The 14,674-nt window shown below is 46.0% G+C and overlaps 3 protein-coding genes across 3 annotated transcripts; 2 read left to right on the top strand and 1 right to left on the bottom strand.

The window, feature by feature from the left end:
* LOC103990633 (trihelix transcription factor DF1) lies at positions 1-2,716 on the top strand. The gene is made up of 2 exons (XM_009409842.3): positions 1-879; positions 1,122-2,716. The coding sequence occupies exons 1-2, from the start codon at positions 284-286 to the stop codon at positions 2,584-2,586; spliced, it is 2,061 nt and encodes a 686-aa protein (XP_009408117.2). The 5' UTR covers positions 1-283; the 3' UTR covers positions 2,587-2,716.
* Positions 2,717-6,124: 3,408 nt separating this feature from the next.
* LOC135616680 (zinc finger protein ZAT9-like) lies at positions 6,125-8,118 on the top strand. Its single transcript, XM_065116126.1, has 2 exons — positions 6,125-7,810; positions 7,884-8,118. Exon 1 carries the CDS (start codon positions 6,801-6,803, stop codon positions 7,746-7,748), a length of 948 nt encoding a protein of 315 aa, XP_064972198.1. The 5' UTR covers positions 6,125-6,800; the 3' UTR covers positions 7,749-7,810; positions 7,884-8,118.
* A 1,432-nt stretch (positions 8,119-9,550) lies between these two features.
* Positions 9,551-14,575, bottom strand: LOC103990635 (ATP-dependent zinc metalloprotease FTSH 2, chloroplastic). The gene is made up of 5 exons (XM_009409844.3): positions 14,420-14,575; positions 12,268-13,439; positions 11,775-12,088; positions 10,986-11,226; positions 9,551-10,080 (listed from the first exon to the last, which is right to left on the bottom strand). The coding sequence occupies exons 2-5, from the start codon at positions 13,429-13,431 to the stop codon at positions 9,739-9,741; spliced, it is 2,061 nt and encodes a 686-aa protein (XP_009408119.1). The 5' UTR covers positions 13,432-13,439; positions 14,420-14,575; the 3' UTR covers positions 9,551-9,738.
* Positions 14,576-14,674: the final 99 nt, after the last annotated feature.

Here is a 14,674-nt window from a genome sequence, read left to right as displayed (position 1 = left end):
ACACACCACCGTCTTACTCTCTCTCTCCATCCTATAGCCTCAGCAGCGGTAGCGAGAAGAGGCGAGAGGGAGAGTGGTGATTTCCTCGTCGATGGCTTGTCGGTTGCTCTGGCTACCCTGTCGACGAAGCTCCCTTCCTTTGTGATTCCTTCGTGAGTGAGAAAGATCTTGGGAGGGCGGATCTGAGAGTCTTCTTGCTCTTATCATCACAGCAGGAAAGAGAGAAGCGTGGGAGAGAGGAAGAAGAAGAAGAAGAAGAAGGGGAGAGAGAGAGAGAGAGAAGATGCAGTCGGGATATGGAGGCGTGTCGGAGATCCAGCAATTCATGGTTGAAAGCTGCGGCCCGTCGCTCTTCTCCATCGCCTCGGCAAACCCCGCCGCGGCTGCGGCGCCCACCGACATCCACCACCCCGCGGTCCCTCACCCTCTCAAGTACCATCCCCTCGCTCACCCGCAGCCACCCGCGCTGCCTCCCCACTTCTCCCATTTCCACACCATCCCCATCACCCAGCAGCTCTTCCAGCAACCCGCCGCCCATCAGTTCCAGCTCTTCCACCCCCTCCACCAGCAGCACCAGCAGCAGTACCTGGAACCCATGAGGCTGATTCCGCAGCACCCGCTCGGACTGGACCAGGAGTCGGGCCCCGAGAACTCCGCCTCGCCAACACGCATCATCCCCGGCGGCGGCGGCGGCGGCGGAGGGCCGTCGTTTCTGGCGCCGGCGATGGGCTTTAAACTGGCGATGGAAGAGAGCAGCGGTGGCGGTAGCCGGGACGGAATTAATGATGGTGATGCCATCTTGCAAGGAGACGATGGATCCGAGAGTCGCCTTCACCACTGGCAACGAGATGACGAGTCCGCCATTAAGGAGCTGTCATGGTAATGAATTATTGGCCATTTTTACTTAGCAAAGCTACATAATTCATCTGAAAAAGAAGAGAGACTAGCTGATGATTCCTTCCTGGGATTTGCTTTTTGATCATTACTGGTGAAAAGGCAGAAAAGGATTTGCTTGTAAGAGCACCTAAAAGGCAATCTACAAGTGTCATTGGAATAGTATGTATGTTTAGGTTCGTTCCTACGCTTATGCTGCTCCTACACTCATATTTGATCCACTGCAGGAGGCCACTGGATATAGACTACATCAACAGGAACAACAAGAGGTGCACGGATAAGAAGCCTGAGTGCTCCAGTGGGCACTACTCTAAGAAGAGCAAAGAGGTAGCGGAGTGTGATCATGTGCAGGCCGCCGGCGGCAGCAACTACAAGCTCTTCAGTGAACTCGAGGCCATCTACAAGCCCGGTGGCGGCAGTAATGCCGGTGGCGGAGCCAATCAGACTGGTTCAGGCTCCGCCCTCACTGGCGATGAGACCCCTCTCTTGCACGTCATGGTCCCGCCGGGGCTACCCGCCGCCGATCGTGTCGGTGGGACGTCGGAGACATCAGCGGGGGAGGAGGCACCGACCAAGAAATCGTCTAAAGACGGCGCGCGGCGAAGGAGGAAGCGGCGACAGCGGCAGCTGAGCTCGGTGGCTGCCTTCTTTGAGAGCCTGGTGAAGCAGCTCATGGACCACCAGGAGGGCCTCCACAGGAAGTTCTTGGAGGTGATGGAGAGGAGGGAACAGGAGAGGACCAGCCGCGAGGAGGCATGGAGGAAGCAGGAGGCCGCTAAGTCCAGCCGCGAGGCGGCTGCGAGAGCCCAAGAGCGCGCCCTCGCCTCCTCACGCGAGGCCGCCATCGTCTCCTTTCTCGAGAAGATCACCGGCGAGAGCCTCGACCTCCCTCCCAAACCCCACTTCCCCGAGGTCGATGCCGACAAGGAGGAGAACCTCCAAATCGAACAGTACTCGGATACCCTCAACAATGGGGATCCAGATAGCAACAAGGTGTCGTTCAACACGAGTAGATGGCCGAAGGCGGAGGTCCAGGCGTTGATCCGCGTCCGGAGCGGGCTGGAATCGAGGTTCCAGGAGCCGGGACTGAAGGGGCCGCTGTGGGAGGAGGTGAGCGCGACCATGACCACGATGGGCTACCACCGCAGCGCCAAACGCTGCAAGGAGAAGTGGGAGAACATCAACAAGTACTTCAGGAAGACGAAAGAGAGCGGCAAGAAGCGGCCACATCACGCCAAGACCTGCCCTTACTTCCAACAGCTGGACCAGCTTTACTCCAAGTCCCTCAACACCAACAAGCCTCATCCTTCCGCCTCCCCCCCTGGTGCAAATGCAGCCGCTTCTAATCCACCGGGAGACATTAAGGATCAGCCGAAAGTGAACTCTGAGCTACTCGATGCTATCGTCGTGCCGGCCGACCACCAAAGCTTCCGGTTCTCCGACATGGGACCTCTAAGCTTTGATTTCAACAGCAAAGGCAACGAGAACAAGCAGGAGCCCGGTGTCAGCGTGGAGAACAATGACGACGAGGACGAGGACGTCGACCAGGGAGGCGGCGAAGAGGAGGAAGAAGGGGAAGGGGAGAGCCAAGGCGAAGAAGAAAGCCTCGGCAGACGACGGCATCAGCTCGATCAAGAGGAGGAGGAGGACCTCCGCGATTCGAGCCTCTTTTTCCGACGCCTCCAAGCCTGAAGGAAAGGCCAACGCAAACTAATTAGGAGGTACAAATCAGCAGCATAACAATAATTAAGGGTGTATAACCATCCTATGAAGCGGAAATTAATTATAGCTGTTCTTCCAAGTAATTATTCTCTTTATCGTAGCTGTTCGAGACATTAGCAATGCTCCTTATTTCTTCTCTCTCTCTCTCTCTCTCTCTGTGCCTCTGTTGAGCCCACCATGCTGAGCGAGAACAAACATGTTCATTATTTCATGGCAGCGACTTTGTTCTCTTCCTATAAATAATTGAGACCTGTGACTGTGACGATGAGGACGTAAGACTTGTGTGCGGGCGTGTCCAAAGTGGTCCATATAATAATGCGGTGGCTGAACAGAGAGGGACAGCGGCTTATTCGCCGGGCACGCATGGATTTGGGGGAGATCACAGGTTTATAAATGACTAATTGCCGTGATGCTTGTTGGAGTTTGGATCAGTTGACAGGGAAAGGATGTTTGATGTGAAATGCTTACCTGCCTTGCGGGTGACGTAGGTGATTGAAAGCCGCACGGCGCGGCTCATGCAGCATGTAAGCAGAGGAGGAGGAAGAGACGTACTCCTTCCTCGGGGACGCCACCCACCGTCTTTCTCCTCCACCGTCGAGGGTGTCGGCGTACTCGTCTCATGAACTCCCCTGGCCAAGAAGATAACCAGCTCCGGTGCAGCTTTTGTGACTGCAGAAGCACAAGAACAGAGCTTCTCTTCTTCTGATCGAACGCCAGAACAATGACGCAGGCTGCTGCTGCTGCCACACTAGAATATAAAAAGGATGAGAGTTAATGGCAATGAATTACTTACAAAAGACTTAACATCAGAGTTTGAACAATTTGAAAGAGTTCTTTTCCTGAGTAGAAATAGCACAATCCAAATTGGCATTCCCCTAAATATCTGCAAGTGTTGATCCATGCTCTCACTCCACATGTGTGATAGGCTTTATCAGGCAAATCAATCTCTCTCTATCATGTTCCCCCATCCAGTGGCCTTCACCTACCTGGGTTCCCTCAGATGTTCTCCAAGGTTTTGATGTTGAATCTCTCATTCTGGTAGCCTTACAATCACTTCACGAGGAAAGCTTGTTATGTTGTCAGTGAGTGCAGTTTTGCTAGTTTGAGGATGCATGCATGGTGGCTTCCTTTCTGAGTTGATGAAAGGGGAGGCATTGAAACTTTGGCATGTTGGGACCAGTAATGCATGAGGACAGGCATATCAATATGTTTGGTGGGAGTGAAAAGAAAAGCTGCAATGAACAAGCTAGGTTTCTTTGCAGTTGCTGTAATTTGTACATAAAATGATAAATGTTCAGATCTCTGTCAGGCAAAAAGATAGATCCATTAGGTAAACTTTTCCCTGAAAAACTTCTGACTGATAACATTGAGAGAGAAGCATATGAATACCAGAGAAATGACTCCAAAAGTGCCTGCAGACACAAATGTGGGCACATTCAGGTGGGAGTGAGGTAATCATATTTAATCATTGTGCAAAGTTGAAGGATCCAGTAGATTCTTCTAACTTCTGCTAGGTAAGGTAATGGTCCTCATGGTTGCCACCATAAACTTGCCATGTTTATCTACTCATCTCAGCACCAACAGTTTTGGGTCATATATTGCTTCAATTATGAAAGTTATCTCCAGTGACAATTGTGAAAGATGATAATAGAGTTTAATACATGTAAACAGGAAACACAAATTATCAATACAGAACAAGCAAACAGAGTAGATAGTGCATGCAGCCAAACCTCAACTTAATAAGATGAATATTATCATGAGCATGACAAAATGGTGTCATCACTACAAGAATAATGCTCAGCTATAACCTAAAGCATGAAAAAGATGGTGGAGGGAGACTTCAAATTCAAAAAGAAATTTTGTACAGCTTTCACATCACAAAGTTTTATTCTATAGTTGTAGAACATTTCTTGTGCCATTAAGTTTGATGTAAACAATCATCCACTTTATATATCAGTGGCACTTATCTCAGATTTCATGAGGAGCTACAAATTGGCTCTTGCTGTAATACAAACAATACCAAACCAATGCAAGCTACTTTTAAGAGGCATCTATTGGAAGAATTATATTTTCTTTTAAGCATTCAACTCTAAGTCAAACTAGTCAAAGTAAGATCGGATTGATATTCTCTGTAAATGTAAAGACAAATGGAAGTAGAAAGAGAGATAGGTACAGATTGTTCTCCATTCAATCAACAAACAGACATGCAACTCTATGTTCTCAACAGTAATATCATAATGAGGAACACCAAATACAAATAGAATGAGAAAAAAAAGCTTACTTTTGAACCCGAAAAGCTTCATACAGATTGTTCTCCATTCCATCAACATACAGACATGCAACTCTATGTTCTCAACAGTAATATCATAATGAGGAACACCAAATACAAATAGAATGAGATAAAAAAGCTTACTTTTGAACCAGAAAAGCTTCATACAGATTGTTCTCCATTCCATCAACATACAGACATGCAACTCTATGTTCTCAACAGTAATATCATAATGAGGAACACCAAATACAAATAGAATGAGATAAAAAAGCTTACTTTTGAACCAGAAAAGCTTCATACAGATTGTTCTCCATTCCATCAACATACAGACATGCAACTCTACGTTCTCAACAGTAATATCATAACGAGGAACACCAAATACAAATAGAATGAGATAAAAAAACTTACTTTTGAACCAGAAAAACTTCATACAGATTGTTCTCCATTCCATCAACATACAGATATGCAACCCTATGTTCTCAACAGCAATATCATGATGAGGAACACGAAATACAAATAGAATGAGACAAAAAACACTTGCTTTTGAACCAGAAAAACTTCATGACACATTTATTCCATGCGACGACAAAAGAGTTAGGCCTAAATTAATAGTATACCTATCAGTCTCTAGCAATCAAATGCGCTTATCATCTAAGATAGCTCAGAATCCTGACGTCCCATCCTCGGGACAATCAACTCGATAAACCTAAAATTCAAATTCAACACAGTGGTACCCCAATTCTTATAACCCATTTGAATCCTTGTTTTGCAGAGATTAAATTAGAGATGTCAAACGATTGTCGAGGCAGAAATCACACCTTCAATCAACCATGGTCTGGAAAGTAAGTCTGCGGCGTCGACAAACTTCTGTTGAGGTCCTCGGCAGCGGCGGCGGTGACGGCTTGCTTAAGATCCTGAACACCACGGAAGACGTGGCTCCCGACCGGCGCCACCGTCCTCTGTCAGCGCTGATCGCGCTTGTGCGCTCTCGGGGCCACCGATGGAGTGCGCGATCGCCGCCATGGTTTTCGCTCGTCTTTCACGACGAGTGGGGTACAGATCGGAAAGCCTCGGTGGCTTATCTATCTTGCGGCCCGGCCCATAAATAGAGCCCCAACTGTGTAACGACACGTGGTACTCTATGGTTAGTTACTTAATCTCCGTACATAAAATATTATTATTATTATTATTATTATTATTACATCAATCAAGAGGATAAAGTTGATTGGAACACACACCTTTATATTTCACTCATGCTTCGAAGGGGTTAAAGAGGAGAACTAAGTGTTAGCTTTCTGGATTAATAATGATCACCGGCAATCTCCACTATATAGCTCTTGAAGAAGCGATTCAATTCTGCGTCACCATTGTTGTGTGGAGCTGAAGCTTGTACTTCTCCTACCACCACAAATCGACACGATTGCCCCCACCTTCATTGAAATGGACTTAAATAAGGAGCTGCTATGACAGAGATTTTTTGTCGGCATAGATATCATCATCTCTTACCATCTGCAGCAGAACCTTCACAGAAACCTCCTCAATTTGGGTGCCACTGCCTGATGGTTGCAAGAGAGAGCTACGGTCTCGAGGACGGTCTCCGTCGTGTTATACGTATAGAACAGAGAGGGGTTGGGACAGTGCTCTGTTCGCTGCTGGTGTCTTTTGCTGTATTGCTTGATCTTAATGACCTTGCTTTTTGGATTAAAGTTGTGGTATCCATCTGCCCTTCCGCCTCGTCCCTCCTCGCTGTCATTTGTCGGAACGAGAGAGAGGAATGAGTACTGCGTTCACCAGCGCCCTTTTTTTTCTGTGTTCCTAAGCTCACACAGCAGCTCGCAGAGGAGAAGACGAGAGAGGCAATGGAACAGTGAAGAGAACGAGCTCAAAGAGATCCAAAGATCCGATCTTTGAGGTCATGGATAGACCAAGATGCAGGCTCTGCGGCCGCCGCTTCTCCAATGGCCACGCACTCGGCGGTCACATGCGCTCCCACAGGAACTCTGCCGCTCGTCCCGCGATGGCTCAGCAGGCACTCCCCTCTCCTTCCGCCTCCTCGTCCTCTTTCTCCGTGGCGGCGGAGGGCAGGCCGGCGATGGGCGCGTACGGTTTCCGCAAGAACCCGAAGAGAAGCTTCCGACTTGTCGATCCTGAGTTCTCCTCCGTCGCCGCAGGCGGATCCTCCACCGTCGTTCATGATGGCGAGAGCGACGCGGAGTCGTCCTTCCGACGGCGGCTAAGCCGTCCTCGCCGCCAAGTTGATGCCGTCGCCGACGCCAAACAGGTCAGCTCCGTCTCGGACGCCTCGACTGAGGAGGACGTCGCCCGCTGCCTCATGCTGCTCTCCCGCGACGCCTGGTCCAAATCGGAAGCAGAGGGCCAGCGATCCAACGGCTTGGACGAGACCAATGAGGACGAAGAGGAGGAGATCTATTACGATCAAGTGGAGGAGAAGGAAGCGGAACCGCCGCTCGCCGCCAGATCACGGCGGAAGAGGACCAGGTACCAATGCAACACGTGCGGGAAGTTCTTCCGGTCGTATCAAGCTCTCGGCGGCCACCGCGCGAGCCACAAGAGGGTCGAGGTGGAACGCATCCCGACCGCCGATACCAACCCTCCTGACCGCGAGCCCAAGCTCTTCGAGTGCCCTTACTGCTGCAGGGTCTTCTCCTCCGGCCAGGCGCTCGGCGGCCACAAAAGATCCCATCTTTCCTCCGCCATCACTGCCCCCGTTCACCGTCCACTACCGCCGCTCTCTCCTTTCGTCCTCGAAGGCAGCTTCATCGACCTCAACCTCCCAGCCACACCTGAAGAAGAGGCAGAGATCTCGACGCTCTCCGTCGCAACGGAATTCGCGTCAAAGTAATCGCTTTTCTCTCCTCCGATTACTCTCGGAGCTCAAAGTCGCCATTTTGGAGGTCATTCAAGGTAAATTCTTCAGATTTCAGAAGAAAAGACAAGTCGAATCCGATTCTTATGCATTTCATTGCTTTCAAGCCAGTTCGATCTGGGTCACCAGTTGCAGTGGCCACTGTAACTACAGCACAGCAGAGAAGAATCATATGAATCAGAAAGAAAAAGGAGAAGGAACAGTGAAATCTTCTTTGTCGAGCTTTTTGTACTCGAGTCGTGTCGATCAAAGGCCAGTCTTTCAGAAAAGCTGGTGCTCTGTTACTAACCACGAAGCATTTAGACAGTGCGCTGTTTCCAGCTGGAGTTGGCTAACTATTTTGCTTCGCTCTTCGTCGGTATCGCTGCCACGTGTCCGAAAACCATGGCTCCAACGCGTCACGTCTCCTGTTCATATGTAAAGCCTGGCAAAGTTACCCACGCTTACTCGTTCTCTAAGAGGCCACTGATGGGTCCCATACGATCTCTTCGGCCGTTGGCTACTCGGGTATCGGCGCAGCGTGACCGTACCGTGCGATCGCGGTGCGCTGGCATTTTCCGTGGTGTTTTCGCGGCGGTGATCGGAGAGGAAGAGGTGAACGGTGACGGGACTCGTCCGAGGTAACCGATCGTTCGCAGGAACCATTCGTACGGTCAAATCTAAAAATGCGGGGCCCACCGCAGCCGCTCCCGTGTTCCGTGCGAGCGACCAAACACCAGAAGCACTCGTTGCAATGGCGATCGACCATGGGCCCCGTCCACATATGCACTTGTCTGGATGCTGGTTGGACAGAGGCCATAACAACCTCGCGCCGACGGCGACAGTCTGTGATCCTCATGGTTCGGCGTCCTTTTCTGGTTGGTGACTCGAAACGTTCACGCGCCGAACGTACCTGATGAAATGACGTACGTCGAGTCGGTCCCACTCGGACCTTCTTCAGGCTACGAGTTACGTGTTTCAAAATGCGGGTGCGATTTGAGCGTAATACTCATAGCCTAACCTCTCCCTCGACCGCTTTGCGAGGAATTAATGGGATTTCCAGGATGATGATGTGTTGCACGGATATTGACGCAGCCAAACACACGAGAACGGTTGGATGTGCCAAGAAAGTGGTTCACACATCACTTCACTAAACCCACTAAGCGTCGAATTTTGTATGAAAATGTTTCATGTATTTTGCAATGAAAATTGATTAATCGATAATTATACTGATAATGTTATGCGAATAAATGTTTCATAATGATTTGTCCATTGTCTATAGGACATGATTGTACAATTTTTTGGCAATGATATCTATGGACACAATTGTGAGCAACACTGTCTCCATCAATTGATGTATCAAAGCACCAACCTTGGAACGGTAGATAAGCAACATGGACTCATCTTAACATATGAATTAGATTTGTAGTAATGTAAATTACATGTGAAATAATACATTTTGGTGTGAGATTCTTTGAATTAAAATATTATATTAGATAAAATATGATGACAACACCAATAATAACATTAGTCGGGACCGCTTACATTTTGTTATCATTAAACTATGTAAAAATAAATTAAAAATATTTAAATTTTTATTTATATTCATAAGATCGAGGAATAGGTAACATTTTTTGATTGAAAAAAACAAGGCACAGTTTTTAGTCACAAAACACAAATAATCCTTCGACCATTAGATTGCACAGAACATCACAGGTTAGTTATGTATTTTGGGCGAAAACACCATTAACAAATCGATTGTTCTGAAAGAACTACAATGACTGTTTGAATGTGTCACATTAAGTTCAAAAATTATCTTGCTTTTACAGTTTATTGAGATCATAAATTTCATTACACTTGCTATAGGCAAACAAGATACTACACATTGTATCTCACATGATCACCCTCAAAAGGGTTTTACACAAAGATTGAGATATAGTCTTTGTTAAATGGTTAATGACAAGAAGTTTATCTTTGACGTAGCAAATTAAGCCGAGACGGCAGCTGGTGTGGCCGCAGGAACCCTGTTCTCCACAGGGATCTCCACAAACTCGGAAAGAATTGCTCGGAATTCATCGCCGGTCATCGTTTCCTTCTCTAGTAGCACCTCGACGATCTTATCAATGGCTTCCCGATTGTTCCTAATATGACTGAGTGCAATCTCGTATGCGCTGTCTGAGATCCGCTTCACAGCAGCATCGATGTCTTCAGCAAGTTTCTCGGACATTGAGTTTCTGGCCATCATTCTCATGATAACATCACCACTTTGTGCTCCTGAATCCATAAGCGACCATGGACCAATCTCAGACATACCGAATGTCACCACCATCTGCAACAGGGAAAAGAAAAAGGAAATAAAAGGAGACAGTTATGAATGCTCAAGACGGTACATGCATACCATGAAACATAAGACAAATAAAACCTATTCATCTGTCTAATTCAGTAGTCGATATATATTTCATAGAAGACAACCACCTTTATAATCAGTTCCTAGTTCCCTTAATCAACATCCATCATGTCCATAGAATCTTTTTCCAGGCAGCTATTATGTCAGATGCCAGAATATCTGTAGACAAGGTATCCATCTCCATATGCTGCCACAGAATATTTCTTTGGAGGTGATAGAAAAAGAAAACTTTAAATTTTTCATGATATCAATATGATCACACGAGGAACTAGTTGGTGTGATATACAATGACCAGAGTATGTCAATCTGATGATCCATGTTGCATTATGCAAAACATGTAAGTAATCATCCAACAATCACAGAAACCAAAAAGGTTTTCCTGTGCCACAGGACAGCTCCAAACTTCTATTCATTTCTTATAGAGAGATGCAAGTGTAAGAAATAAATCAGAATTTAAGAAGAGCTCCCATATTTTGGTAAGAAAGCCGTATGTGATAACAACAGGGTGACACTTGACACAACAGTTAAGTTGCTGCAATTTGTCTTCTGTGTCATCATCTGAGACTGAGCAATGCAAATGTTCAAGGAGTCCCATGAGTTGCATTTAGTAAAAAAAAAGAGAAGTGCGTGGACTATTCAAAGCAGGTTTGTCTCGAGGTGTCAAAATATTTTTGATTTCTGAATTTCTATTCCATCCTATTTTAACTTTCTCAAGGCAGTTTATTATCACTCATCATTTCAACAAAGGAGCAGCAGAACATAGTGAAAAAGCTAATACACAATTTCTTGTTGCTGTGCAAATTAAAAAGTTGTGATGTAACACTAACCTGTTTGGCCAAGCCAGTGATCTGCTGTAGGTCACCAGCTGCACCAGTGGTCACCTCAGATTCCCCAAAGATAACCTCCTCAGCCGCTCTTCCTCCAAGACCACCAACAATTCTTGCAAAAAGCTGTTGCTTTGAAATCAAAGTAGGATCATCCATGGGGATGAACCATGTCAGTCCACGTGCCTGGCCACGTGGAACGAGGGTGACCTTTTGCACAGGATCATGTCCTGGAGTTAATGTTCTGCAATTTGGAAATGTCAATTAGGTGTTGAGAAGACAATCTAAAACTAATGTTGACAAATTAATGGACTTAGAGGAGAAAACAGCTAAGGTTTAACTAGAAACAATTTAACATGGTAAAAGTTGTTAGATTAGAATGGAAAATTAAGAGCCAAAAACACCTTTTAGAGTTAGTCAACTGCAGTTACCTATACCAATGATCCTAAGTTGCTGAGATTTGCTTCACTTCCCTATCACGGAAGAACAAGTCAAAGACGGAAGAATAATGGATTAACACTTTGTAGAAAATCCATACCCGAGTCTAACTTTCCACAAGCCGACATATGAAAAAGCAACAACAACTAAGTTTAAGAGGCAATATCAACAATTGGGCAACTGATTAATCATTGCTGGAAGTATCAGAAAGGCTACAAGTTGATTTTAGTTAGTTCATTTTAGAGGGAAAAGATAAAGAACTCGCTACAAAATTTGGAAGGCCATGCAGCTTGCCTAGAATTTTACAGAAACACAAAGGACAAACTGATTTGTAACATGAGAGGCTATTCTTACCCGCAAATTGCATGTCCGACTTCATGATATGCAACCAGACTTTTGCTTTTACCATCTGTCATTATGGTTCCTTCCATGCCAGCCACAATCCTGTCAATAGAATCATCTATGTCTTTCGATGATATTGCCGGTTTACCACGGCGGCCAGCCAGGATGGCTGCTTCATTCAAAAGATTTGCAAGATCTGCTCCACTGAAACCAGGAGTTCTCATTGCTATAACATCAAGTGAAACATCAGCCTCAAATTTTTTATTGCTGCCGTGAACCTTCAGGATTTCTGTACGTCCCCGAACATCTGGAACATCTACCGTAACCTGCAAATTGTAACCACAATTCCTCAGAAGTCAGAACATTAGAGAAAATAAATCTCAAAATACTACCATTTTGTAGATGTAATGACAAATAATAATCTTAATTTAAATTTATGATTCAATTGTTTCTCCTCAGCATGTTTTGGAATCTTAGGCCTAGATATAAAAGGGATGTTACTAACCTGTCTGTCAAATCGACCAGGCCGAAGTAAAGCAGAATCCAGAATGTCTGCGCGGTTGGTCGCTGCAATGACAATTATACCAGTATTTCCTTCAAAGCCATCCATTTCAGTCAAAAGCTGATTGAGAGTCTGTTCTCTTTCATCATTTCCTCCTCCAATTCCTGTTCCTCTTTGCCTACCAACGGCATCGATCTCATCAACAAACACAATACAAGGAGCATTCTCTTTGGCCTTCTTGAAAAGGTCACGAACTCGTGAAGCACCGACACCAACAAACATTTCTACAAATTCAGATCCTGAAATTGAGAAAAATGGGACACCTGCTTCACCAGCAATTGCCTTGGCAAGCAAAGTCTTTCCAGTTCCTGGAGGACCTATTAGAAGGACACCTTTAGGAATACGGGCTCCCACTGCAGTGAATCTCTCGGGCTTTTTCAGGAACTCAACTACTTCCATAAAGTCCTGTTTTGCTTCATCTACTCCAGCAACATCATCAAAAGTGACCCCCGTATTAGGTTCCATCTGGAACTTGGCTCTTGATTGACCGAAGGCAAGTGGAAAGCCAGGGCCTCCAGGTCCACCAAGCCCACCAGATGACCGTCTCGACAAAAGAAACAAACCTCCTATTAGGATAAGGGGGAATGCCAAGTTTCCAATCAAATTGAACAAAAGAGATCCGGAGTCTTCTTGAGCATTATGTGCAGCAAAATCAATATTCTTCTCTCTCAACTTCTGAAGAAGCTCCTGACTAAGACCGGGAAGTTGCACACGGACTCTCTGGATCCGGTTGCCAAGCTCAGGAGAAACAGCTTCCACTATAGCTATGGTTCCATTCTCAAACAAGTCAACTTTCTTCACCCTATCCTTGTCTAGATACTCTAAGAATCTTGAATATGACATTCTTGAAGATGATACACCTTGATCATCAGCGTAAGCTTTCCTTGCACCCACTATGGTCGGCAAGCTTAATCCAATATTTCCAAGGAGCAATTTAAGAAATCCTCTTCTTCCTTCATGCTGCTTCTGGTCCAAAGAGGCAGAAACAGAGATTGGCCGAGACAAAACAGAGAGTGAAGGAAGGCCTGCTGAATAAGTCAGATGATTTCCAAAAATCTCCTTGGTAAATCTTGGTTTTGTAGTCAGGCATACTGATGAAGCTGCCATTATTCTCCCTGTCCAGCCAGAACAAAGATATGTCAGATCATCAAAGCAGAACTGTAAACTCATACAACTAGCAACAAGACCGAGCAAACAACCTGAGTTTGAACAAACCAGGCCTCGAGCTTGGCTCAATCAAACAAAGGGAAGGTTTGAGAAATTGGGCTCAAGCACGAATGCCTGTGTTCAGCTCACCACAGTTCAAGAAGTGCATGTTTCACATAGATACACTTCTTTTGCTACTAATGAGACGAATTGAGGGTGTTCCGCAAACCAATCGAATGAATTCAAAGTTGGTTAACCTAAGAAGACGAATGCAAAGATCCGACTTAGCAGTGAAAGTAAGTCTAATGGAGCATCATTTCCCTTGGATATGATGCTGTAGAAAATCTAGTATACTCGAATTCCTTGCATTTCTGACTATAGTCCATTTAAATGCCAAACTACCACACCACTATCATAATGAAGTCTGCCAAAAGATAGCCTCCATGCTGGTACTTCATATTTTGTTTATAAGGCCGCATCTATTTCAAAAGGCCAATCTTTGATACTATGCGGTCGGGGGGGGTCATACAATTCATCTTTTTAGTACAGCATAGGGGAATCCTTTGAAGAACAAACATATTAATACCAACTTATAACGAGAAAGAACTGAAAAAAGGTGAAAATTTTCTCTTGAACTCATTGATCGATAAGAAAAATGATAGCAAAGGGTTTCCAGGATCCAATCTACTCGTCACAAGAAACATCCCCCCGCAGAACGACAAGGGGACCAATTTCCGCTCACAATTTATCGACCGTAAGACCCTTCAGCAACCTTGAGCACCTAAATTGCAGCCTGAATCTAAACGTGATCAAAGAGACGGAAGCCCTTCTTGTTCCTCACAACCTACAAATCTATCCCCAAAAGAAAAGAAAAAAAGAAGCCTTTTTACTTCTCTCTCCAAGAGCAAAAAGTACCATCGTCTACAAGAATGATCAGAAGAGGACTCACCAGCTTAGAAGTGGGAGATCTCGTCTCGCTCTCTCTCTCTCGGTGGGCAGCGTGGGCGGCTGCCAAGGTGAAGAGGAAGGAGTTGAGTTGGGAAGAGCTCGGAAGGGGGAGAGGATTTTTATTCTCGCGACAAGAGACGCAACCCCCCGGTCGCTTCCCTTCTATCGTTGGGGATTGGGCTACGTGGCAGCCACCAACGCCACGATAACTAATTCCCCTTATTTCCTGTTCCGCATGCGGACACGCGATCTTAAT

This window comes from Musa acuminata, chromosome BXJ2-7 (genome assembly GCF_036884655.1).
Source record: "Musa acuminata AAA Group cultivar baxijiao chromosome BXJ2-7, Cavendish_Baxijiao_AAA, whole genome shotgun sequence".
Classification (NCBI taxonomy): domain Eukaryota; kingdom Viridiplantae; phylum Streptophyta; class Magnoliopsida; order Zingiberales; family Musaceae; genus Musa; species Musa acuminata.
Note: the sequence above shows the minus strand (reverse complement) of the source record. Positions and strands in the feature narration are given on the sequence as shown.